Source organism: Ursus arctos, unplaced genomic scaffold, assembly GCF_023065955.2.
Source record: "Ursus arctos isolate Adak ecotype North America unplaced genomic scaffold, UrsArc2.0 scaffold_2, whole genome shotgun sequence".
In the NCBI taxonomy this organism is placed as follows: Eukaryota; Metazoa; Chordata; class Mammalia; order Carnivora; family Ursidae; genus Ursus; species Ursus arctos.
Window position 1 is genome coordinate 28,771,379 of NW_026622874.1, and position 25,975 is coordinate 28,797,353.

General features: G+C 38.4%; 1 protein-coding gene and 1 long non-coding RNA gene across 7 annotated transcripts; one reads left to right on the plus strand and one right to left on the minus strand.

Moving 5' to 3' along the window:
- Positions 1-1,953: 1,953 nt before the first annotated feature.
- LOC130544317 (uncharacterized) lies at positions 1,954-7,892 on the minus strand. The gene is made up of 3 exons (XR_008960508.1): positions 7,677-7,892; positions 5,710-5,821; positions 1,954-2,010 (listed from the first exon to the last, which is right to left on the minus strand). It is a non-coding gene; the product is annotated as an uncharacterized LOC130544317 (long non-coding RNA).
- On the plus strand, positions 7,631-25,763 carry ANGEL2 (angel homolog 2). 6 transcript variants are annotated; one of them, XM_026509123.4, is made up of 9 exons: positions 7,631-7,953; positions 10,118-10,443; positions 14,967-15,223; positions 15,886-15,955; positions 17,265-17,686; positions 18,602-18,728; positions 19,143-19,200; positions 21,345-21,508; positions 23,322-25,763. In XM_026509123.4, exons 1-9 carry the CDS (start codon positions 7,895-7,897, stop codon positions 23,471-23,473), a joined length of 1,635 nt encoding a protein of 544 aa, XP_026364908.2. In that variant the 5' UTR covers positions 7,631-7,894; the 3' UTR covers positions 23,474-25,763. The 6 variants fall into 6 exon arrangements, with proteins under 6 accessions (XP_026364908.2, XP_057171486.1, XP_026364910.2 ...); XM_026509125.4 differs by having other exon boundaries at positions 7,827-7,912; XM_026509124.4 differs by lacking the exon at positions 7,631-7,953 and adding an exon at positions 8,024-8,107.
- The last annotated feature ends 212 nt before the right edge of the window (positions 25,764-25,975 follow it).

Below are 25,975 nucleotides of genomic sequence, written 5' to 3' on the forward strand. Positions count from 1 at the left end.
CATGGTTCATCTCCTCAAATAAGTATCAACATCCACAAAGCGTGTTTTTCCTCTTTCTTACATGCAGATTTCTCATGCTTTCCTCTAATGCTCCTTTGCTCTGTCTCTTCATTGCCCTCTGCGCCCAAGGAACCCCAGCTGAGGTCTGCTCTTACCCCTTAATACCTTCCCAGAAAGATAACTCTAGGAGCCCTAAAACAAACCAAGCCAGGCATCAAGATCATTTGTCAGAGATGAGCTCAATTCCATAACAACCACAAATCTCTGCACTATAGGGACTCACAGATCAGCAAAGCCCCCATTCAGGACTAAGAGATGGGAATAAGAAAGGGTTTGGGGTAGAGAAGAGAGAAAGGTTAACCTGAATTTCATATTCTGATTACCAAATTCCTATAATTGTACCTCTGTTTTAGAAGCCTGGACATCAAGACTTCTCAATTGCATCACCCGGTAAGTTAGGAAAGAAACAAGTACTAGGAAGGGCTGGGCGCTGTAATGTTTCCATCAAAGACTACTGCAGAACATATGCTCATGGAGGATCCCATCAGCTTTCCAGACTAATTTTCTTATTATAAGACCATTATTTAAATCTTCCCTATTTCAATTAAGTCTTTAGTTTTCCCCCACTCTAGCAGGCTAATATGAGGTTGGAAAAATGAGAAACAGTATGAAAGAAAAAAAGGAAACATTCCACAACCATGAAGACTTAGGAAATGACTACACCAGACAAGGTTCTGCAGGGGAAAGAACTATGTCACCATGACAACCTGGGATATTTTTATTGAGAGAATTGATGGGCTATACAGAAACATTTTTCAGAATTTGGAGGTTGAAAGTGATGTATAAGAACATGTGTGGGAGTTGAGAGACATTTCAAATTTGGATTTTCATCTTTTTTTTTTTTTTTTAGCTTTTCCTTGCAAATCCACATGTTGCCAAATCTTGTTTTTTAAGGGCAAAGGGGTAAAAGTCATTTTTATACCCCATATTTATATATAAATGTTATGTACCTGTATGTATATGTAACTTCACTAGTCAGGAAGTTTTCATTAACGAAGGATACAAATTTTCTTGACAAGCAGGAGAAATTTACATCAATTAATGGCTCAAAATGGGTTATTATACATTAGCCTACCCATCCTTGGCTTAAAAATCTGAAAGTATCAGGTGGATATTTCTCTTTTTTTTTTTTAAGGCTTTATTTATTTCTTTGAGAGAGAGAGCCCGTGCCCTCACATGCCCTCAAGCTGGGGGAGGGGGAGAGAGAGCAAATCCTCAAGCAGACTCCTGCTGAGCTCAGAGCCTGACTCAGGGCCCACTCCCAGGACCCTGAGATCATGATCTGAGCTGAAATTAAGAGTCAGATGAGCCACCCAGGTGCCCTTCAGATGGAGATTTCTATTATCTATTAAATCACACTACCTTACTTTTCATTTGACTTTATAACATTTTTATCTTCTATTTTTAATTTCCTTCATACTATTTCCCAAAGGGTCTGCATAAAGTTCTGTATATGTGTATTGTCTACTCAGTATATGCTAGTTTACTTAACCAAGTTTATGTGTTCAAGTTTATTTTGCCTACAAACTTGATGTAAAATGAAAAAAAACTTGTCTACCTCTCTGTGTCTTATAACAGATACTTCATAGCTACCATTTTATTTAAGCTTCACAGTATTTCATAGGCATTATTATCCCCATTTTAGAGGTGAAATAACTGTTACCAAGGAGATAATATACTTGCTAATTCCACAGCTGGGAGTGTCAGGGTCTGTGTTAAAACCCAGGTCTCTTTGACTCTTTGAGAGTCTTCTCATTTCCTATGTTACATTGAGTCTCGATGTCCTCATAATTCTCGTGGCACAGACTTTGCACTTATAAACAAATTGTTTCTGGACCATAATGCAATATATAATGCAATATAATGCAATATATTTGTACTTCCAGCTAAGATACCTCGTATGTTCTTGCACTGAAGACATCCTCTGCTCCAAACACATAGTAATGAGACCTAAAATGTAAAAAGAGAAATTAAGAAACAAACAAACAAAAAACCATGATATGCTCAAAACCAATATAAACCTCTCTGAGGCCCACAACACCAAAGCTGAGACCTGCTGGGCTCCCCATCTAGGAATTTGCCTTACTGGGAACAGGGATCAAAAGTCCTCCCAAGGAAGGGAAGGAATGGTCTCAGGCTCACTGCTAAAACTAAGGGCTTCTTCACCCATGAAAAAAAGTTGAAAAAGGCTGCAGTGACTGCTTCCAGAGCCATTGCTTAGGGAGGCAGGAGAAAGGTGACACAGCACCACATCTAGCACCTGGGCTAAGCTGTCCACTAGTTCAGAGAATGAATCTGCAATATCCCTTGATAGCATAGCCAGACAAGACTAAGCCAGCAATAAAAGACCTGATTCTAGTCTGGGAGTCCCTTGGGGGAAAATGGAGGCAACTAAGAGTTAACAAAGAGCAAGAAAGGAAAAACAAATTTCCTAATCAGGATGTCTGCATATCAAAATTCCAAAACATATGAGGGAATTCATATTCAGAACAGCAACCAACAAGATTAAAAGAGAGGAGATAAATTCATTCCAGATGAAATGGACATAAGAGAATGATCTGAAAATGAGTTTTAAATAAGTATGTTTATTATTCTCTGAGAGAGTTAAAAGAAAAAAATACAAAGAATTATAAAAGCAAGGAGAAATAAAGGTTGATGTGGAAAAGCATCTACTAGAAATCCTAGAAATAACAAAATATAGCCATTGAAATAAACACTCAACAGACAAAATACACTCTACAGTGGTCTTAGTTGAAGAAAAAATTTAGTAAATTCATAAACTGAGAATTCACTCAATCTCAGCATAGAGAGACAAGATGAAAAGAAGAAAGAGAAGGAGGCAGACAGGAGGAGTGGTTAAGAGTAGTCAGAAGACAAAATAATTAAAGAGGCTTTAATCGTGATCTAATAGGAATTCCAGAAAAAGGTAATAGAGGAAATAAATGGTGGAAAAACAAAATTCACAGAGATAATGGGGGTCAGAACTTCTGAATTGTAAAAGAAATTAATCTTCAGAACAAAAAGTACACACCGAATACCAATCAGAATAAACAAAAACAATTCCATATATAGAAAGTAGATCTTTAAAAAAAATTTTAATTTAAATTCAATTTCATTAACATACTGTATTATTAGTTTCAGAGGTAGAATTTAGTGGTTCATCAGTTGCATACAACACTCAGCGCTCAGTACTTCAAGTGCCCTCCGTAATCCCCATGGGGATTTTGATTCCTCCTGTCCTCTGCTAACTAGTTGAAAGGCCTTCTCTAGATGTGTCAAAGGAAAATGTTTTTCTGTTTCAGTCTGTTCTAGACTTTTCTTCTGTCTCCTGGCTCTGCCTTGTTGGCTGATCGAATCTGGATGTCCCAGAACAGACACTGAAATGGTCCCTTCCCTGCCCAAGGATTTGAAAAACAATTTTCAAATAATTCTAAGTCTCTCTGCTATTGTTCAAAATGTGTATTTCTGGTATTATTTTCTCTTCTGCCACATTTCTATAGCTCTAGCCAGCTCTATTTCTAGTTGCACAGTCCTTAATTACTTCGGGAGCCTCGCTGTACCTCTGCGGCACTCTGAAAAGTGCCTCCGCTAGCGACTTACTCCTAGAGAGAGACACTCTCTGACTTCATGCCTTTGCATCTCTCCATTCTCCTCTCTGCTCCAAATTCAGCCTTGGCAGCTTCAGTGGAAGAGAGAGGCAGTCTTACTGACTTTAGTTTTGGGCAGGAAGAACCATGTTCATAGATCAGGAGTACACACAGAAACACAAAAACTCACCAGTCTGGATATTAAAGAGTTGTGTCCTTTCCCACACAGAATTCTCGAGAGTTCCCCTATCATAGAAATGTGGGTTTTCAAGCACTTCCACTTTCTTTTAACATCAGTCCCTCTGGGTGGGGTTTACTAACTCACACTTTTTGCCATATTTGCTGTTCACATCCCAGCCCACTCAATTCAAGATCCTGAGCTCTTAAGCAGTCCCCTGAGTAGCACATGAATACCTGTATGCTTGTCCAAAAAACTTGGCTTCCCTTTAGGAGAGACCTTGGACCCTGAGGTTTTCTTGACTACCCTTCTTCACTGCCTCAATACCTTGGCTATCTGTGCAATTATGATGAGATGGTATTTTGAAACATCAATCAGTGTCTACCCATATCTCATTAGCATTAAACTATTTCAAGAAAAAAATCACCTGCTCACTAGAGATTGACCTTAATTATGTAAGTTTTGATTCTTAAAACATTTCTGATTAGTTTCTATAAGAATAATATGTTATTTTAAGTACATCACAATTAATGTATTTCTAATTCTTTATTTTTTCCAGTAATTTTAGGAATTAAATTTATAGAAGTGCTGGGGTGTCTGGCTGGGTCAGTTGGTGGAGCATGCAACTCTTGATCTTGGGGTTGTGGGTCTGAGCCCCACACTGGGTGTAGAAGATTACTTAAAAATAAAATATTTTAAAAAAATGTATAGAAGTGCTCATTTATCTCTATAAGCCAATCAGGACACAACATCTTTAATAAAATAAACTTCATAATTTAACTTATTACTATCTTCCACATGTAGGACATCTCATATTCATATTATGAGAGAGAAAGCCCTCCATGAATAACAGACACATAGACAGACGTATGGAGAGTTTATGGCTTTGATTCTACAATTTCAGCCATGGGTCAAGAGTCAACACAGAAGCACAAAAACTCACTAGTCCAGATACCAAAGAGCTATTCTTCCCAGTGGGCACAGAATTCTTGAGCTCAGAATAGACAGACAAGACTAATAAACCAGACTCTCTGCTATCTTTCACTCAATAAAAGACAGATCTCTAGAAATCATTAATCCTTTCACAGAGATCACCAAATGCTCAGATCATATTACAAAACTGCTGATTACTGCTGCCACTAGAGGCACATAATCTATTGTCCCTGTACAAACCAAAACACAAAACTGGTGGAGAAGAAAATTAAAATTAGAAAAACAGAGATTTTTTTAAAAAAATATTTTATTTATTTATTTATTTGACAGAGAGAGACAGACAGTCAGCGAGAGAGGGAACACAAGCAGGGGGAGTGGGAGAGGAAGAAGCAGGCCCATAGCAGAGGAGCCTGATGTGGGGCTCGATCCCTTAACGCCGGGATCACGCCCTGAGCCGAAGGCAGATGCTTAACGACTGCGCCACCCAGGCGCCCCAGAAAAACACAGATTTTAAAAAGTTCTGTTGAGGGGCACCTGGTGACTTATTCGGTTGAGCAACCATCTCTTGATCTCAGCTCAGGTCTTCTTCTTTTTTTTTTAAAGATTGTGTTTATTTACTTGAGAGAGAGTGAGTGAAAGAGAGAGATCACAAGCAGGGGGTAAGGGTAGAGGGAGAAGCAGACTCCCGGCTGAGCAGGGAACCTGATGCAGGACTCGATCTCAGGACCCCTGATGACTCGATCCCAGGACCCCGGGATCATGACGTGAGCCAAAGGCAGACGCTTAACCAACTGAGCCACCAGGTGCCCCTCAGCTTGGGTCTTTATCTCACGGTTGTAAGTTGGAACCCACTTTAGACTCTGTGCTGGGTGTGGAGCCTACCTAAAAAAAATTAATTTAAAAAATTCTGTTGTGCTTCAGATTCACCTCTGGGAGCAAGAAAAGAAATACCTGGACTTGGCAATCCATGAGGCACACCTCTTTGGTCATAAGTTCATCTGTTTCTGTCAAATGAATACATAGGGCATCTTGATGGGAATTGCAAAACTGTTAAAGGGTAATTCTAAAAAAAAAAAAAAAAGTAAAGTTATACAAAATGATTTTATTTAACTTATTGAATAAGGGAACCAGAGAGATGTTACAGTCTGTTTCAGGAGAATCCAAAAAGCAGACACTTTACAGATCAGTAATATTGACCTTGCAAATGGAGGCAAAACTGGCTTTTCTACAGAGGAGGAAAGTTCTCCCCCCCATTGAATAGAACTCATTCACATGTTCGTAGATAATAATCATTTGAATTACCATCAGTTCTCAACAAGTTAACATTAATCACTACAGAATTCTAAAACAGTCATTCACGATAAAGGTGAGTATCTTTTAGGATCAGACAATCCTCCAAACTCCAACATTCTAACATCCATTAATCTCTTTTTTAATTATTTCAAAGTGCTACATTTCTCCTTACACATCACAAACCAGAGGTTATAAGATGTATTAGAGGGAGAAGTTTCTCTTCATTCTCAGATCTGCTCTAATTCTGGTCCTGTGTTAATCAGTCATTCAAAAATGTCTTATCTACAATCTGTTGTGTACTTAGCACAGCACTAGGTGGGGTAAATTTTGAAAATAATGGGTCATCATCCTTGCTCATGAGATACTTACTATCTTATTACAGAGGTAAGACATACAAGATACCAGTCAATACATTTAATAAACTGCAAAATTTTGAGTGCAACCAGAAAATAGGGCTGCATAAAATAGAAATACATCTGACCAGCACTATTCGTGCATTATGTATTCATGAATTTTGCCTATATACTAAAATGTATCTGTAACTCTAAAAATCAATACTTGCAAGTGCCTTTTCTTTTTTTTTTTTAAGAGAGAGAGAGAGGGAATCTTACGCAGACTCTACACTCAGCTTGGAGGCTCAATTTCACAACCCTGAGATTATGACCTGAGCCCAAATCAAGAGTCTGATGCTTAACGGACTGAGCCACCCAGGTGCCCCCTCAGATGCTTCTGCAATCATTCATGCGGAGTGGTGAAAAATTTAATTGTCCAACCTGCATGTTCCCAGGTGAGGCTGAAGGAAACAAAGCTTGCCCTCGTTTCAGCTCTCACACTATAAACAAGTGTCCTCTTCACAGTCTATTTAGTACCATGCATTTCACATTTTTGTGCTTTTTGTTGGTGATTCTGCTGTTTAAAGTGGCCCCCCAAGTGCAGTTCTGAAGTGCTGTCTAGTGTTGCTAAGCACGTCTGTGAGGTGACTTGCAGAGAAAATACGTGGGTTAGATAAGCTTCACTCATGCCTAAGTTGTAGTGCTGTTATGTTATGTTATGTACCGATTAGGTGACTAAAATGTAACCAGAGGCTCACGGGAACCCCTGTATTTCCACCAGAGCCTACAAAAACAGTGATTCTGCCTTCCAGTACCCTTTCCCCCTCCCCAGTTTATTCTTCCTTCTTCCTCAGTTTCTCTCTCTGTCTCTGTCTCTATCTCTCTCGGAATGGTCTCCGCTTAAGTAATGCTTTCCAATAACCTAGCGTCCTATACTAAATTTGAGGAAAGACACACAGGACACACGCATACACTTAAAAGTGACCCCCGTGGATGTGTTCCCTCAAAATTAACTGCAAAAATCCCTGGTACCAGTTCTACGGGGACACAGAGAATGGTATTTCCCCACCTTGGGCATCCGCCTTTTGCATCTCCCAAGAACATCATAAAAATACGCTAAAACATATTTTTTTTCTTCTTAGCTCTCACGCAGTCAACCACCCCGTACCCTCCGGTAGCCTTCATAAAGCCCTTTAGCCCTTAGTTTAGTTCTTGTATCTTTAAGAGAGAGGTCAGGTGTTTGCCCTAATCCGAAATGGCTGCGCGGGCTTCTCCACACTCTGCGCATGCTACCTGAACGCAATTCGGGGTTGAAGCAATTCGGAGTCTTTCGCGGCGCAAGATGGGGACTTGGCGGCGGGCGAGCCTGAGCCTCCCAGCATGCCTTGCAGCCGGGCCGGGAGTCCCGACGTCTAGTGATGGGGAACCCCTGGTGCTTTGGGCCGCCGGATCGGGCGTAAAGGTTGAGGTTGAGCCCGGAGCCTGGGAATTGGACGCCCGCGGAGGGGAAGATGGAAGCGTGGCGCTGTGTGAGGAGGGGCTACGGCCGCTGTGTGGTGGGGAGAGGCCGGTCAGTAGGGCTGGGTGGCAGGAGGGAGGAGGGAGGAGCGGGGGCGGGCGGCCCGGGTTAACCCGGGGCGGGGCGGGCTGGGGGAGGAAGGAGGAGGAAGAGGGTCCGGGCGGCGGTGCCGCCGGGACGAGCCTCCGGAGACCCCGAGGGATAGGTAAACCCGGCACGCAGCCGGCGGGGCGTTCGGCGGACGGGGTCCGGGCTGGGCCCGGGGCTATCGGTCGCCGGCAGGGTCGTGCCTACCCGACCTGGCTGGGCCTTGGAGACCCGGCCCATTTCCCCTGCCCTGCCCCCGAGCCAGCCCGAGCCCCCCGATCGCCGGCCTCCTCCCAGCCCTCAGCTCCCACTGGGTGCTGAGCGTCGGCGGGGAGACTGCCGGTCCGCCGTAGGTCCGGGGGTGGCCTGACCCCGAGGGGGGCGCGTGCGGCGCACGCACGTCCAGGGGTTTGTTGTTTCTGGTGTCAGTGTCTCTCACACTTCAGTCATTTGTATGCCAGCCTTTAAGGTTGTTAGCAAATTCTCGTTCCACACTGGTGTGTACTACATTTTTTCTTGAAATTGACTCATTTAAAAAAAAAAAAGCACTTCAGTAATGCTGCCTATATTAGCGTCGCCCTAAGCAGTATCCACGAAATCTTGGGTTTGACGTACTCATTATGGGTTTTTCCTAATAAATACTTAGATGTGAAAAATCAAAAAGTTTAATTGTGTACCATGTGAAACGGACTGGTGTACCGCACCTGGGAAGCACAACACTGTATTAATTATTATATAAATTATGGGGATCTGGTTTTAATCTCCTGTAGTCCGGGGCTTGATGATAACTCAGTTCAACAATGTTTTCCTGAGTACCAGCTGTGTGCCAGGCACTGTGCTAGGCACTTGGGGAGAGACCGGGATTAAAATTAATAAGAAAGCTCTGGCCTTGAAGGAGGTCATCATCTTGAGAAAAAGACATCTATATAAGTAACTGCATATATAGAGAATAAGTTTTGTAGGGCGAGAATTGTATTTCAATATGGTATTCTATTAGGATAGAAAGCGTCTGGAGCAAGCACCTAAATCTCTTTGGCTTTCAGAGTTGTTGCAAAGCAGAATAGGATGTCCATGTCATGCCTTTAAAGATTTACAATTAAGCTGAATTTAGAGAACAATTTGAGAATGCTTAAACAACAAAAATACATCATAAAAAATTTAAATGCCTTTAAAATGAATGTATAAAAATCAAATAACAGTAAATACAGTTTAAGCAAAATTTCTTTGGTGGTAGAAGTAGACATTATTAACACTATCGTGAAAGTGCACCTTTAATGAATTCTGGGAAAGGATAGAAGTCCTCTGAATCCAAAATTTGGCCAGAGTAGTATGGTAAGAAAATGGTGCTTAAGTTGCATTGTTTCTTAAGAGAGCCCAAGAGCAACATAACTATTCAAGTTAATGATAACACTACTTTGGAGATATTTTGGATGATCAGTAAATTGGTGCTGTTGGGTTTGAAGTATTGGTGAATTATTAATAAGTAGTGGCTATCCCATTTCATTTCCCTCAAGGAGAGGCATGCCTTAAAAAAATAAAAAAAAGATGGAAAAATAAATTATCCACCTACTGATTAGCAAGAGAGGTAGTTTTGTGAAGTTGTGATAGGTTTTTGTTTTCTTAGCTATACAAATGTTCGGAAATATGTAATCTTGGTGTAAAAAATTGTTCAGAAACATGTTTCTACCCCAAACCCAAGTTGGAGGAGAGAGTCGCTTTAATTGTACTCAGCTTAAGTGTTCCATATTGAATCAAGTATTACATTTGCCGTGGATTTTATGGATCCATAGAGTTTATTTGATATTAGAAAGCTACTCTGAAAACCAGTTTGATGGTTGGTTAATCTCTCAGGTGAACTGAGGACTTTTTGAAGTGTGTGTGGTATTTTGGGAGGCTGGTGGATTCTATGTTAAGTATTTCGAATACCATTCATAGGTGTTTAGAGAGAGTTTTGAGATGTTGCTACTAATAATTAAATCATGGCTGTTCCCCCTCAACCATCCTTCATGATTTAGAAGTCAGATTTTAAATATTAGACATTATCTTCCCTTGAGGAAACAGATTTGGATTTTGGGTACTATAGCTGAACAAATAGTGGTGCCTCAAGGAGTGTATTTATTTCTTTTAGATACCCCATGTTACCCCATCACCAGAAGAGTCTGGGCAGAGATTGGACGACACCGTGGGAGAATCTGCAAAGGTGTTGCTGGAACAGACATATTTCTAGTTGTATGAGGTGGCCTGGACATTATTCTCGTGTTCCTTACCCATACTTCAGTAGTAGGCATTTTTCACTAAATTGGAGACCACCTTGTTTGTTTGAGTCTAGAACTCCGTTTCAGTACTGGAACTGGAGACCTGACAACCTGAGCCAGACCTCTTTGATTCATCTCTCTAGTTACATCATGAACTCTGAGGGAGATGAGCCTTCATCAAAACGAAGAAAACACCAAGGTAAAGGTGACATTTATCTTGGTGCAGAAATAGACAGAAGCTGTAGAATTATTGAAACTTTACTATCTAATAATCCTTAAAAACTCCTCCAGATTTTGGAGGGGTTTAGTATTTATTTTCAGCCAATAGTTTTCCATTAGGAAAAAGGAAATGATTTTTTAAAATTAGGTCTTTATATCTATTTTTATCTTTTATTGTGTATTTCTGGCAGTAAATATAGAAGGAACTATATCTAGAGAGAATAAGGTTGGGAAGGAATGTACGACTAAGTAAAACATTAAGTCTAACTTAAGAATAATTATCAAATCCATTGTTTTTAAAACAGAGGTTCTTAGACTTCCTAGAAATTGGTATATGTTCTAGGGAGTCCACATATCTATTTAAAAAATTAAATTTCATGTTTTTATTATTTATTTATTTTTTTGAAGATGTTATTTTTAAGTAATCTCCACATCCAACGTGGAACTCAGACAACCCCAAGATCAAAAATTGCGTGCTGTAGCAACTGTGCCAGCCAGTTTAATGCTGGCTTTTTTATGTAAGACAAAAGGATATTCTTAAATAGATGCAATCATAAATGAAAGATATTTTCTTACAGAATAAGATTTTAGCTTATTCAGTATATTTCTCATAGTGGATTCTATTGATATAACCTTGAGAGACTGGGGAAAGTTTTATCTGTTAATAAGGGAATGACCTCTTATTGAACTTTGAGAAACAGTTTTTTTCTAAATATGTTGATCTTTTCTAGTTTTGTCATATTCTTTTTACTCCAAATAATTCACAAGACTCCCTTTGTGCTGCCAGCCCTGCTCCTCCCCCAAAGTATATATGAATTATCTAAGTAGAATTTTGAGTTATCTTTCTTACTGAGCAATGGTTTTCAGTGAAGAGAATTCCTCTGACGATACTTGGAAATAGACCGTGTAGGTGTTAATGTGTAGGGAGCTCACAGAAGTTTGTCAAAGGAAAACACTCAAAGTGAGTCTCACTTGGAAGTGAGAGCTAGAAGGTTAGCTCGAAGTTAGTGCTCTTTTAAGTAGAAATTCTGCTACACATTTGAGTAGAAATTTTAAGCACTGGGAGTGAAAATCTATTGGTATAATACTTGATCACAGCATGTGTTCATCAACAAATATTTGAATGAATGAAAGGTGTTAGAGGCATTAAAATTAGGTTTCTAAGAACAATCAATCCATTATCTATAAGTCTAGGGCTGTATGATGACATGAGATTGCTTTTCATTCCCGTATTCGTTGTTCATCAGGTCAGCACACTACTCTCTGGTTTAGCCTTTTGTAAATCTGGTGTGCTCTCAGCGGAGCTGTGGCCTACTAAAGTAAACATGGGCTCTCATTCCGCTCCACCACTAATTGTGTGGACTTGGACAGGTTAGGGAACCTCTCTGCTCCTTGGTTTCCTAGTGTGAAATAATGCCTGCTTTGAAAGCCTGTTGAGGATGAAATGAGACATGTCAAAGTGCCTAATACATTGTCGGCTTCATAGTAGGTACTCAGAAAATCCTGGTGGTGGTGTTTTCCCTTTAACAGATGGGGGATTACATTTACATACTGATAAACTTTGATTGCGACCTGACTCTTTATATGTCCATTCTTCCTAGGTGTTGTGAATAAGGAAAATGCTCTTCGTTAAGCCATATTTGTGACTTCCGATAACTCACTAATACTTTTCCATCAAGAGAACAGCCTTCTAACTTGCCTGTCACTTTAAAGTGGCATTTGAAGGATTTGTGTGACACAATTATGACTTTTTAATTAGGCACCCTAAAAACCTGATCAGGCCTATTGCTTACTTTCTTTGATTCATCTGTCTTCTCTGCTGTGATCACCTTGTTCCTCCTGACATGGAAGGTATATAAGCTTTTGTAGTGTGAATTTATGTTGTGAAGTCTATGAAGGCCAAAGATGGTCGTCTCTAAAAGTCGTCTTCAAGTTGTCTTCCATGGAACCCTAGCATTCAAACACATTTCTGTATGTTTATTAAAAGCAAATGTGGTCAGGAGAAAATATGTATTTATACGCCATCGTCCCAGCCCCAGGATACCAGGAGTTGATGGTCATGACATGAAAAGTAATGTCAAAGAGTTGTACAAGGTCTAGAAGTTTGAAAGCCACTCTGTTAATTAGGTAATCTCATGATTTCAGTTATTTCAAAAATGGAATTGCAAAAAGAGTTGGCTTACAGACACTTGTCCGGACAATACAATCTCAATGCCCTTACATATACATATTTTACAAGAAAATATCAACAACTTCTCTGGACCTTCATCTTTCATATTTTAATGTGGTGGTGACAGCAGGATAGTGCTGTAACTTTGTGATGGTCGCTTGTATTTTGTTTGCATGCCTAGAGCCCTTTGCAGCTCATATACCTATGAAGACTGTGATTTGTGGCTAAAACCATCATAGACAGTCCCCAATTTATGAATGAATTGTGTTCTAGGTAATTAGTTCTTGAGAGTCAGTTGTTCGCCATCCATTTCCGTTTCCCCCATGGAAACTGTTACAAATCTCAGAGTAGTCCTGTGGAGTCCGTGCAATTAGCTGTAGTTCTGGGCCTTTGCAGGTAGGATTCTCCATGTTTAGCGAAGGATACAGAAGGGGATAGTTTTTCCGTCCCTTTCCTGACCATAGGACAAGCTCCAGGCTAAGTTCTATAATCCTGGACGGCTTTTGTTTAGTTTGGTTTTCCTTCCATCCACCTTTTTTTCTGGACCCTTCTCCTCAGGCTCTTAGTACCTTCATGGTATCGTAAGTCTCCAACACCCCTGTTCCACCCAGACCTCACTATTCATAAAAATGATCTTCCTCTTCTAGCCTCTGGTCAAAATGTCTATTCCCTCCGTGCAGCCACTATCAGCATTTAGATTTTGAGGAAAGCAATCTTACTAAACTCGTTTACCAGAGGGTATTTTTAAATTTCACTCTATTGGCATTTTCATGGAGTATATTGATACTCTGATTATGAATATATCATCATTGTGGAAGATTTAGAAAAATCACCCACAGTCCTTCCACTCGGAGATAACTGCTCTTAAAAATACCAGTACATTTCCTTTTGGTCTTTTTTTTTCCCCTGTGTATAGAATTATTTTTCCTCAATTTAATTTTTAATTGGTAGAATCTTAGGCATCGTAATCCAGTAAAGTGAAAACTTCAGGCAGGAAAAGGGAGATATTCTAGGGCTGAGGTGTTTCCTGTAAATTTAATCATGCTTGAAAATTGATCTCCAAATCTGTTCTCCCAAGTTCTTCCCATTTCTTGTTTTCCCCTTCTGTTGAGCTCATAGATTCTCTAGAAGTTCCACATTTTTCCTCATGGCTTCTATGGCAGTAAGAGTGTCCTCCTTCAGTGGGGTGAGGGAGACAAGATCAAAGGGGTGTATGTATGTATATTTGTGTGTGTGTTTGTAGGTCATTTCTAAGTCGAAGACTGCCTATATTTGCGAAATCTCATGCTTTTTGATTGTCTTTTCATCACTGTCAGGGTACACGTGTCTTTGCAGAATATAAACCATCACACGTTCCTGGTTGCTGCATGCTAGGTTCTTCAACCAGCCCTTGTCATTTACTAGCATTCTACAACTATGGTATCTTTAACTTTTGCTTTGGTGTACATTAAAAAGACATCTTTTGTTCATTTTGTCTGCATCGTTCCATTAAATACCACTTCCATATATTGCCATCATATACCATTCATGTCTAAACCAGAGTTCTGAGATGAGTCATTTCTAGAACTTAATCATTTGATAATCTTATCTTACTAATAGGAAATAAACTATTGAAAAGCCAACTGTGACATACAAATACAGTTGACCCTTGAACAACAGTCTAACTGCGTGGGTCCACTTAAACGTGTACTTTTTTGATAAGTACAGTACAGTACTGTAAATGTATTTTCTTTATGATTTTCTTAATAACATTTTCTTTTCTTCAGCTTACTTTATTGTAAGAATACAGTATAAAATACATATAATAGACAACTTATGTGTTAATCTACTGTTTATGTTGTTGGTAAGGCTTCCAGTCAACCGTAGGCTATTAGTAGTTAAGTTTTGAAGGAGTCAGCAGTTTTATGTGGATTTTTAGCTGCACAGTGCCCTTAACCTTCCCCTCTGCCCCTGCATTGTTCAGTGGTCAACTGTATATTATCCTGGTTAGGAAATTGCTGAGCATGTCTGGCAGAGCCACTTCTTAACCATAAGTAAGTGAGAAACTATACAGTCTTAGCTTTATTAACACTCTCTCAGTCTCCAAAATGACTTGCTAGATCTTTTAAACTTGTTTTATACCTGCTGGTCAGTCATTATATCACTGTACTGCCTTTGTAATCGATTTGATGACAACTTCTAGTTTCTTAGTGCTGTGTTGCCATTTCCTAGGGGAAAACATTCTGTTCATTGCTTGCGAGAATTTTTAAAAGGCAAGAAATAACTTACATGCAAGGTGATATTTCATCTGTTTTTCATTAATTATTTATATTTTGTTCAATATATTTTAACAGGCACAATACAACGACACTGGGAATATATATGTAACCATAACAAAGACAAGACGAAGATCCTAGGAGACAAAAATGTTGACCCCAAATGTGAAGACAGTGATAACAAGTTCGACTTTTCAGTGATGTCCTATAATATACTTTCACAAGATTTATTGGAAGACAATTCACACCTGTATAGACACTGCCGGCGGCCAGTTTTACACTGGAGTTTTAGGTTTCCTAATATTCTGAAAGAAATTAAACACTTTGATGCAGACGTAAGTGCAGAATATCATCAGAATTCTTCCCATAAGAAAAGGTCATTCGTGAACTAAATGGTTTTATCCCTTTTGTTTGTGGGGTAGGAAGGGAAGACGGTTTTAAATGCAGTGATGGAACAGTTTATAACAATGCGCCATGACTTCCAAAGAGGCATTTGCTAATGGCTGTTAGTATAAATAATCATTGAATTTTCAAAAAAGACCCAGGAAGTTCTGCTTGCCCATCAGTTTTGAGACAGGGACTGGCAGTGTATTAAATATTCAGTAAGTATTCCTATTGATTTGAAATGTAAGTCATGCCTGTAAAAATCTACATACATTGAAAGAAATCACCTTAAGAAAGGACTAGAAGGATTTAGTATTGGTGAACATTGTAATTCAGAAAAAATATCTCAACATATAAATTTAAAATACCTCTTTTGGGAAATTCCAGTTTTGGATAGTAAGAGAGAGAGCTTCATGTAATTAAAGGCCAAGTTTTTGGGGACTGATCAAATCTAGAGATATTAATTTGGTAGTCTTAAGAAAAAAGCATTATGTCTTTTTATTTCAACTTTCGTTAGGTTTTTAGAATTTTAGAAGCCTGTTTTTAAAGATGAAAGCATCAGAAAATTCGTATTTGCTCTCTGTTTTAATTCAAGCCATTTTTTTCTTCCAAGGTACTTTGTTTGCAAGAAGTTCAAGAAGATCATTATGGAGCAGAGATCAGGCCAAGTTTGGAATCTTTGGGTACAATGTGACCTTTATTTTAGCCCAATTTACTGAGAAAGATTTGTGTATTGTTAATGTGCTAACAAAGATGTATGGTGTATTTAGGCAAAAAAATCTTAATTTTGAAAAAACTTAATACCCATTTCAAAAGGTCAGGAAAAAGATTGAGGTATTTTAAGTGGGAACTTTTGGGTTGATATATAATTTTATTTTTTATTATTATTTTTTTAAGATTTATTTCTTTTGGGGGTTTGGGGCAGACGGAGAGAGACTCTTAAGCAGGCTCCACGCTGAGCCTGCTGTGGGGCTCGATCCCACACTCCTGAGATCACAACATCAGCCAAAACCAAGAGTCAAGACACTCGGCCAACTGCAGCAACCAGGCCTCCCTTGATATATAATTTTAATTCAGACAGAAAAGTATGTAAGAATCTCTTAATGGATTCCTTTCCAGGAGTTGTTCTACCCACCACTAGACCCCTAAGTTTCTGAGTTCCATATCAGGGACCATTCTGTCTGATTCATCATTATAACACCAGTGTCTACCAGTAACAAATGGGTAGAAGCTAAAAACCTGTTTGATGAATGAACACTTCGAGAAACAGTTCATCTATTTAAGAAATGCTGCCTACTTTGCATTCATTCCTGAGCACATATTTTTTGAATGCCTGCTGTAACCTGTGCACTAGTCTAGGCTGTGCTCTAGCAGTGAGCCAAAGGGTAAGAAGTCTCTGTACTTGGGGAGCCTACATTCTGGTGGAGAAAGGCTGATAATAAACCAAAGAAATACTTAAATAGCATATGAAGTAATGATAATTTTGGACAAAAGCAGGAAAGTAGAATGGGTCAGGTTTCAATTTTAAACAACCAGAGAAGGTAACATTTGAGCAGAGACTTCAAGGAGGTGAAGGAACGAGCCATGCCTAGAGCCTTCCAGACAATGGAAATAGCAAAGCAAAGGCCCTGAGCCAGAAGTGCCCAAAGGCATGTGGTGAAGTGTGTGTGGAGTAGAGCAAGCAAGGAAGAGTCAGAGGCAGAGAGGTCAGAGAGGGGGCTGGGAGGGTGTAGGTTATCATAAGGCCTTACTGTCTTTGTCATGACTTTTCCTAGGATGGAAATGAGAGCATGATCATACATTAGCGTATTTAAGACTGAAGTCTGCCAGTAAAGAGACCCATTCCTAGGACCTAGACCCAGTCCCACACTTAACATCCTGCATTATTAGTGCTTTGGAGAATCCACTTTGACAAGAGATATTAGGAGAGCTGTGTTTTGCCATATATATTTATATGGCAGTCCCCATGTTAATTTTCTTTCTTCCTCATAGGTTATCACTGTGAATACAAGATGCGGACCGGAAGGAAACCTGATGGCTGTGCCATATGCTTCAAACATTCCAAGTTTTCACTCTTATCAGTGAACCCAGTGGAATTCTACCGCCGTGACGTTCCTCTGTTGGACAGAGACAATGTTGGATTAGTGTTACTCTTGCAGCCCAAAATTCCGAGTGCTGCCTCTCCTGTGATCTGTGTAGCTAACACACATCTGTTGTATAACCCAAGGCGAGGAGATATTAAGTTGACCCAATTGGCAATGCTTCTGGCAGAGATTTCCAGTGTTGCCCATCAGAAAGATGGCAGCTTCTGCCCTATCATTATGTGTGGTGACTTTAATTCTGTTCCTGGTTCTCCGCTCTATAGTTTTATAAAGGAAGGAAAATTGAATTATGAAGGACTTGCCATCGGCAAGGTAAGTGCTTGCTTCATCATTATTAGGAGGCGGACTTAGTCTCTCTGTTCATTGTAGTGTGAGGATACTCATTACATGGCTGTTTGAAAACGTTGGATGACCTGGGACCCTCGCTTTACCAAGTTATGCTGATGTTCCCCAACTAGTAATGAGTAATGATGCTCGCTTGGTTGAATTTCATCTTTTCCATCTATTCATGGCAACATTCTGCTTGGAGGAATTGGCAGGCAGCAAAAAATCCAAAATGAGGGAGAAGAAGAAAAATAAAAGCATTGATGGACATTAATACTTCATAAATAAGCTACTTCTCATAATGGGGTATAACAGAATTTTGAATGTTGGATGTGGGCACTATAGTTGGCAAAAGAGTAACTTAATATTTCTTTATTATGTACATTTTCCTTTCCATAATGGTAAACATTTTAATTTCTTAGCTGACTATATCCCATACTTCTCTCATGTTTTATCTTCATTGTGCTTTCTGTTGCTTACTTCAGATCATTTGATCTTCAGGATTTTAACCAAAATAAGCTCTCCACCACTGAGGTTTGAGCGATAGTTTTAAAATTTTGTAAGAGTTGATCTCACTTAGTATTTTATATACATTTTATATTAATATAATTGCAGGTAGCAAAAAAGGAGGGGCAGTATTAGTCCAAGGTAATAGATCATATAAATGTGCCAATTAGAATGACATGTACAGGAAAGGAGAATATTGCCATTTTTATGTAAATAATAACTGCTTTCTGAATTGTATTTCAACAAGATGTCATAAGCACAAATAATCACTTACTAGGATGAATAAAGGGTAATACATACCATTCTTGGATTTCCTCTTATTTAAGACATAAACTTTTCAATACATAAACTATTTAAAATCTATTCACTTAAGATACCTGTTGAAATTTTGTTTAGGTATCTGGCCAGGAACAGTCTTCACGGGGACAAAGAATTTTATCTATTCCAATCTGGCCCCCAAACCTAGGTATCTCACAGGACTGTGTGTATGAGGTACGGCACTTACCAAAGGTAGAGAAGACAGGTAAGTGTTTGCAGTACATTTGGGCAGTCTCCTTGATAATAGTGTTCCATTTGAAGACATCAAACGAAATTTTTCAAGGGATAACATCTCAGGGATGAATATTCATATATAAAAACATGATACCTGCTTATTCCTTTTCTTAATGAATTCTAAATTTACCATTCTTAAGTTGACCTTCCAAAATTATCTGCATGAGTTACTCGCATGTTGCTTTGGAAATGTTTTCATTTCAGTTTTGCTAATTATGGAGACCATCAAAACATAAAGGTTCCCTGATGGAACGTTTAACTTTAGGCATTTATTGAAACTAGACATGTCTTGAATATCATTCCTAGAATAAGGGGACTATTCTATTGCAAACTAGAACAGAACAGTATATTGAATAGTTTAATATGTTCTTCTTTGTTCTTATAGACAGTGACCTGACACAGACAGAGCTGGACAAAACAGAGGTCCTAGTGACAGCTGAAAAGTGAGTTCTGGAAAGTAACAGTAGACATTTACTGACTTTAGTTGGGCAAAAAATCGTTTCTCAAAAATCACTTGGATAAAAAATGAAAAAGGTGTTTTTCCATGCTGGTGAAGAATGATGGCTCCTAACTCAAATAGACCTGAGTTCCTAACCGTGTTCCATTTTAGCTGTGTGATTCTGAGCAAGAAACTTAACATCTCTGAGATTCGGTTTCCTTATCTATGCTTCGGATGGTTGGGAGGATTACATGAGAAAAGCATGGAAAGCTTGATGTTTGATTCATAGTAAGGGCTTAAACAGTGTTATTTAAAGCAAAGAGCCTGTCCATGGACCTGGAGCAGCTAGAACTCTGAAATATATTGCTATTACATGTTTAAACAAAGGTCAAGATTACGGGAAAATACCTTTCAGATTTCAGGAGGATGCTTAGCCTCCTTTGACTTACTAGATCTCAAAACAATCTGTAGGAGAATTGATCCAAAAAAGAATATGCCAGTATAAGTATTTATATTTAAATGATATAGTTTACATAAATATTTATATCTCTTGAACTACAGGGAAAAGTTACCAAAGGTGGAGGGGTGAAGGTGCCCTGGACTCCTTATTATTAAAGAAGCATGAATATTTGGGGCTATGGTTGAGAAGCAGATGTATGTGAATATAGCAGGATGGAGATTGAAATCTTGTCTCTTTCGGAGATTCTTAAACTGTTTTGATTTTATATTGTGGCTCTTTTATTTGTTTTAATTTTTGTTTTAACATTTATATTTAGGGACCAAATTAGAATCCCCTCTTATTTTATCTGCTTTCTTCTCGGTCTTATTTTATTTTGTATACTTTGTATTGAGAAAATATCATCTCATGTACAAGAACCTAGTAAGATAGGAAGCAACATTTTTTGAATTTTTAAAAAAGAATATTTAAAAATTCATGATTAAACCTTTCAAATACAGTAAAAATTTCCCCAAGATTTTTTTTTAAAGATTTTGTTTATTTGAGAAAGAGAGAGATGACGAGCAGGGGGGAAGGGTAGAGGGAGAAGCAGACTCCCTGCTGAGCAGGGAACTGGATACAGGACTGGATCCCGGGACCCTGGGAGCGTGACCTGAGCCAAAGGCAGACCCTTAACTGAGCCACCCAGGCGCCCTCCCTGAGTAAGATTAATACAAAGACAAACCCAACAAATACTGTGTTTTGAGTAATTCTAAAATCTTTTTATAACAAAATGAGGTACAAGAAAAGATACTTTTAAGCATATATAAATGTAGTGTGCTTATATGCAACGCTTATATCTATAAACCAAAAGATTTATAGTAAGAGAACAGTTTGCAGGAAACCTATTTTACATTTAATAATATTGTAAATATAAGTCCTTAGACATAAAACGTTGCTAAAACTGGAAAGTAAGGGCGTTTTGAAAGAATAACCTTTGTTCTTTGACATTGAGCTCTTTAAAAGGCATCTTTATGTGTCTATCGTAAGCACCTAAGATGGTGCCTAAAACTTAGTGGATATTTGTTAAATGTTGAATTTTTAAAAGCTTAAAAAAATTTTTTTTCACAATTAAAAGATCTTTAAACTTCAAGATGTGTTTATTGGAAATGATTTTTAAACTCTTTAGTACATCACATGTATTTGTAACATGAGATAAATATAAACCATTATAGAAGCTGTTTTAAGATGCAGTACAAAATTATGTGATATGTCGTAGCAAGAATAATCGTAGAAAAATATAGCCTCTCTGACATCAAAACTCTGGTGGCTTCTACGTAACATTCATAAAAGCCATTTTTCTTTCTTAAAAATACAACAAATAACTTATAAATTGTTTTAAAATACATATTTATTAGGAAGTGCAGGCTCTCAGATATGTTTTATTAATAATAATAAACCACATCATAAATAATAAATCATATTAATATGTTAATGAGCTTTTACCCCACGTATCACAGCCTTGTTAATGGGTTTTGGATATCACCACAGGAATAAAAGAATGCCAAGTTGTGATGTGGTCTGTTTAAATAAAGTTTGTCTGAATGTCTGGCTTTGTCTGGAAATTAAATGAGAAAGTGCTTTAAACAGGAAGGATTCTGAAAATCAAGAAAAACTTTATGGATGCTAAGCTATTTTTCTTTTCAATTTAGATTATCTTCAAATTTACAGCACCATTTCAGCTTGTCATCTGTTTATTCACATTATTTTCCTGACACTGGAATTCCAGAAGTGACCACTTGTCATTCCCGAAGTGCCATAACTGTGGATTATATTTTCTATTCTGCTGAAAAGGAAGATGTTGCCAGGCAGCCAGGTAAAGAATGCAGGATTCTTACACTGTGCTTGAGAAGACAGTAACTCCAACCTCAGGGCTGAGGTCGAGAAAGTCAGCTAAACATCTAGGTGAAGTTCTAAATTTAAAAGTTAAAAATATTTTGAAATTGGTAATGTATTTGAGTAAATCAGTTAATCACCTGCAAAACATGGAGGCAGTGAAGCACCTCAAAGCAAATTATTGCCTAAGAATGATATCCTTGGCTCCCCCTTCCAGTTCCAGTCAGCTTCTGAGTTATGGGTCTCTCATATTGTCCTTTGGTTTTACTTACTATAAATTTACTGGGGGTGTGTGTGTGTGTGTGACAGCAAAACAGAGAGTTTTGTACTTAAATTTTACTAAGGCATGCTGCCTTCATCAGAGGACCTTGCTTATATTGCCAGCAATAGACAGTTTTGTCATGTCGACTCTAGAATATTGGATCTTTCTGAAAAGAGAAGTCCATTATATGAATATGTGGTTTCAAAAACAGAGGTGATAAAACACTTTTCCTTGCATGATTCAGTGAAAGTATGGTTTTAAATATTAACCAAAGGATTTAATCTGGAGAAGAAAATGTAGTTTAAAATGACTGGAAGTCAGAAAATATCATGCAGAAAACGTCACAAATCCAAAATATGGACAGCTGTTTTGTCTTTTCTGATTCTCCCTTTTCTTTTCTTTCTTTCCTTTTTTTTCTTTTGTGCTTTCCTTTTCTCCTTTTCTCTTCAGGTTGTGTTTTCCTTCCTGCTGAGGATAACCTTATTAGTACTACTCAGGAAATGGCTTACCCCTCCCCAACTAGATCAACTATGAAATATGTTAGCTGCTTTGAATTTGTAGTCAGGGTCTGATGGTTGCCATGCTGTAAGTGCTCACTAGGTGGCGGGAGTGTGCCATGGACTGGCACCTCAAATGTTGCTGTTAGCAGCAGGCCCTCTTACTGTGAGCACAGACTCGGGAACCAGAGTATACTAATCTATTCTCCAGTCACCTAACAAACTTCCTACTCAGCCGTGGCTGGGTCTGTCTGGTTTATACAACTATGGAGTAGTTGATGAATTTCTTATGTAGTTGTCAATCTCAAATTACTTTTTTTTTTTTAAGATTTATTTATTTTAGAGAGAGTATGTGCGTGAGCGTGGAGGTGGGGGGAGTGGCAGAGAGAGAGAGGGTCCCGAGCAGACTCTGCACTGAGCTTGGAGCCTATTGTGGCTGACCCCACAATCCCAAAATCACCACCTGAGCCAAAACCAAGAGTCGAACACTCAACCAACTGGACCACCCAGCCACCCCTCAAGTTACTTTATTTTTTGTTTTTTTATTTTTATTGGTTTTTAAAGATTTTATTTATTTGAGAGAGAGAGCGTGCACAAGTTGGGGCAGAGGCAGAGGGAGAGGAAGAGGGACAAGCAGGCTCCCTGCTGAGAGTGGAGCCCCAGCGGAGGTTTCAGTCTCAGCCCTCAGAACATGACCTGATCCAGTTAGATGCTTAACTGACTGAGCCACCCAGGCACCCCTCACATTACTTTTAACATACTTAAGTATTACACTGGTATTTTCTTCTAAAGATTATTTGTAGAACTCAAAACAAAAAAAAAAATCTGAACCAGAAAAAAAAAATCTGAAACTTGTGTGTCTGAGAACTATAATTAGGTCTCAGTATGAAATTGAATCATATTCTAAAAGCTGTTTCCCTTTAAACTCCCGACGATTTTGAAGTTCTGTATCATTGTTCAAAAAGGGACTTGTATGATTAATTTACAATAACCTGTTGACACAGTTTCACTAAACATGTGTTTCCTTAATGCAGGAGCTGAAGTGGCTCTGGTTGGTGGCTTGAAACTTCTGGCCAGACTATCACTCCTTACAGAACAAGACTTATGGACGGTTAACGGACTTCCAAATGAAAATAATTCTTCAGATCATCTCCCTTTATTGGCTAAGTTCAGACTTGAGCTGTGACTCTTCTTGATTACATACATACTTTTCTTTCCAATTTATATTCTTTTTCAAAAAATGTAAAATATTTCTTGAGAGTTTGCATGTTTATTTTTGCACCGTGGAGTTTCTGAAGAGGTTATGTTAAATGCTTGAGACAGAGGTCAGAAGAAACAAGTTTACAACAATTTTCTTTGTAATACCGACAAAATATTTTCCTGACAAGTGAGGTCTGAACGCTCCTTATTGTAAAAGAGTTGTAAATATTTTTTATTCTACATCTCAGTAAAATTGACAGTGATTTTTAAATACAGTGCATCCTCTTTAGTTAGTAAAGAATTTCAGTTGATATTTTTGGCAAGCTTTACGGTGGATCCAAAGTATCTTTGAGTTCTTGAGAACCACAGCTCGTTTCCCTTCCAGAAGGCCTGGTTTCATTGTGAGGACCATCTGTTTGTTGAGTCCTAATTAGTTCATCTCAGAAATCACTCACAAGTGTCCAACCAACCATTTTAGTGTGGTTTTGAGAGGGCTTGATAGTGCTTTCTACAATTGTACAGATTGCTTAATCCATCTTATTACTCTCCTGAGCCGTGTGCTATGTCTGCATTTTTTTGGGAGATGTAGGTCACTGGAACTAGTAGGTGAGGTGCTTCACACACGCCCTCTTTCCATCCTGTGACAGACAGACCATTCCGGCATGCCTGAGAGAGGCAGAGACTGGGTTAGAACGCCTTTGTTTCCCTTCCAGTTTGTTTGTTTATTTTCTTTTTTCTCTTCAGTTTCAAGAAGAGATCCCTGGGTTGGGGGAGAGACTTTATTTTTCTTAACCAATTCTGGGGAAATTTATTTTATTAGGAAGCTTATCTTTAGAAGAAAGTGGCAGCTATAAGATTCTTTTGGTTTTGCCTCAGATCTTTAGGAAGCCCACAGAACTAGTGGGGAGATACCCACTTGGAGATGTAATACTCTTAAGTAGTAATTTTAACCGTCTTAGTGGTTTTGTTTCTAAGATGTTACTGTTTTCTTTTATAATGAGGCAGCAGTGTGGGGGGTGCTGACATTTTTTGGTAAAGTGGTTAAGAGCAGGTCTAGTGAGTCCCATAGTTGGCGCTCTGTGAGTATTTGGAGCAAACATTTTAAAACAGAAAAAGTGAACATGTCCTCTTTTTTAGACATTAGGATCAAAGAATTATGTCCATTTTTACTAAGTAGTAATTTTATATACAATTATACTGAATTATAAAAATTTTTACAACGGGTGTTCTTCAGAGAACGCCTCATCTTAAATTAGAAAGCAGTTGTTACTCCAGGTCCTGGACTTTAAAGGTTTTTGTACTAAAGTATATTTACTACAGTTATTTTTTAAGAAAAGAAATCAAATGACTACCTGAACAAGGCATGTGGGTTATAAGGATTTACCTACTAAAAATCACAATAAGCAAGTATTTTTAAATGTTTAATTTCTCACTTTTTTGGGTTTTTACTTACAGTATTAACTGTAGTTCTAAGATTTTCCACATTTTCTAGTAACAGTTTGCAGAATATTGTATGTTCTAATTAGCAGATATTGTCATCATCAAATAATAGTATCATTAATCCCTTTTAATATTGGGGAGAGAAAAATGAAAGTTCATTAATTACTGCTTTGTGTTATGTGAGTTTATTAACAGATAACTTTGTGTATAGGTCATTGTTGCTAAACTAACATCTCTGAAAATGTCTGTGAAAATTTGATTTTTTATGTCCTGATCAAAATATTGATTTTAGGCCCTTTTCACATGCTTCACTTTGTAGAGTTAATCCATAAAAATGCTTTCCACTGTAGCCTTTAGGACATAATAGTATTTTGTGAACTGGAGGCCAAAGGGTCCATGTAACAACCTTCTCACAGGTTTTTAAAGCTCCACTACAATTAACTACCCACTTGTCTTTACTCTTTTTGGTCAGAAGAATTGATAACTTTGTTGGACCCTTGTATTTACCTGCCAAAAGCATTTAAATCTGGTTAATTGCTGAAGCCAAATCACCCCTAGTCTGAAGGGCTGTACTGGCCAAGTTTTAAAATGGAAAGAGATGCTATGGAGTAAAAAATGTTGGCTTTACTATACCTTTTGAGATCAAGATAATATGCATGTTTGAAATCTTGTCCTTTGGGGGGGTGGGATTTAGCAACTGTCTGCTTTTTAACCCTTTGCTTTCCTAAAAAACCAGGTTAGAGATCCAGAGAGTTCAAGGGGTTGGGGAAACAGAGAAGTCAAGTTATTTGCACTTTGTCTCTGTGAATCACCTAATAAATTATTACTCTGGTGCACCTGTGCCTGGAGAGTTTGTGGTAGGCGCGCTAAGTGTGTGTGCTGGGCTGTTGCCCCTTCTAAGCTATTTCATTACCCTAAGCCTGTGTTACTTAGGGTGGTGCTAAAATGTAAGTGAGATCAGATGTGGCAAAACAGAAGAGTGCTGAGTACAGAGTCTGAATTGTGGAAGAAGACAAGGATGAGGGAGGGATAAATGCATTTACTAGGA

Excerpts from the sequence above, each read along its gene's own strand:
- ANGEL2 (XM_026509123.4), top strand. The coding sequence starts at position 7,895 with ATGGAAGCGTGGCGCTGTGTGAGGAGGGGCTACGGCCGCTGTGTGGTG. Across the intron at positions 15,224-15,885 it reads TTAAACACTTTGATGCAGAC|GTACTTTGTTTGCAAGAAGT; the intron begins GTAAGTGCAGAA and ends TTTTCTTCCAAG. Across the intron at positions 17,687-18,601 it reads AAGGACTTGCCATCGGCAAG|GTATCTGGCCAGGAACAGTC; the intron begins GTAAGTGCTTGC and ends AATTTTGTTTAG.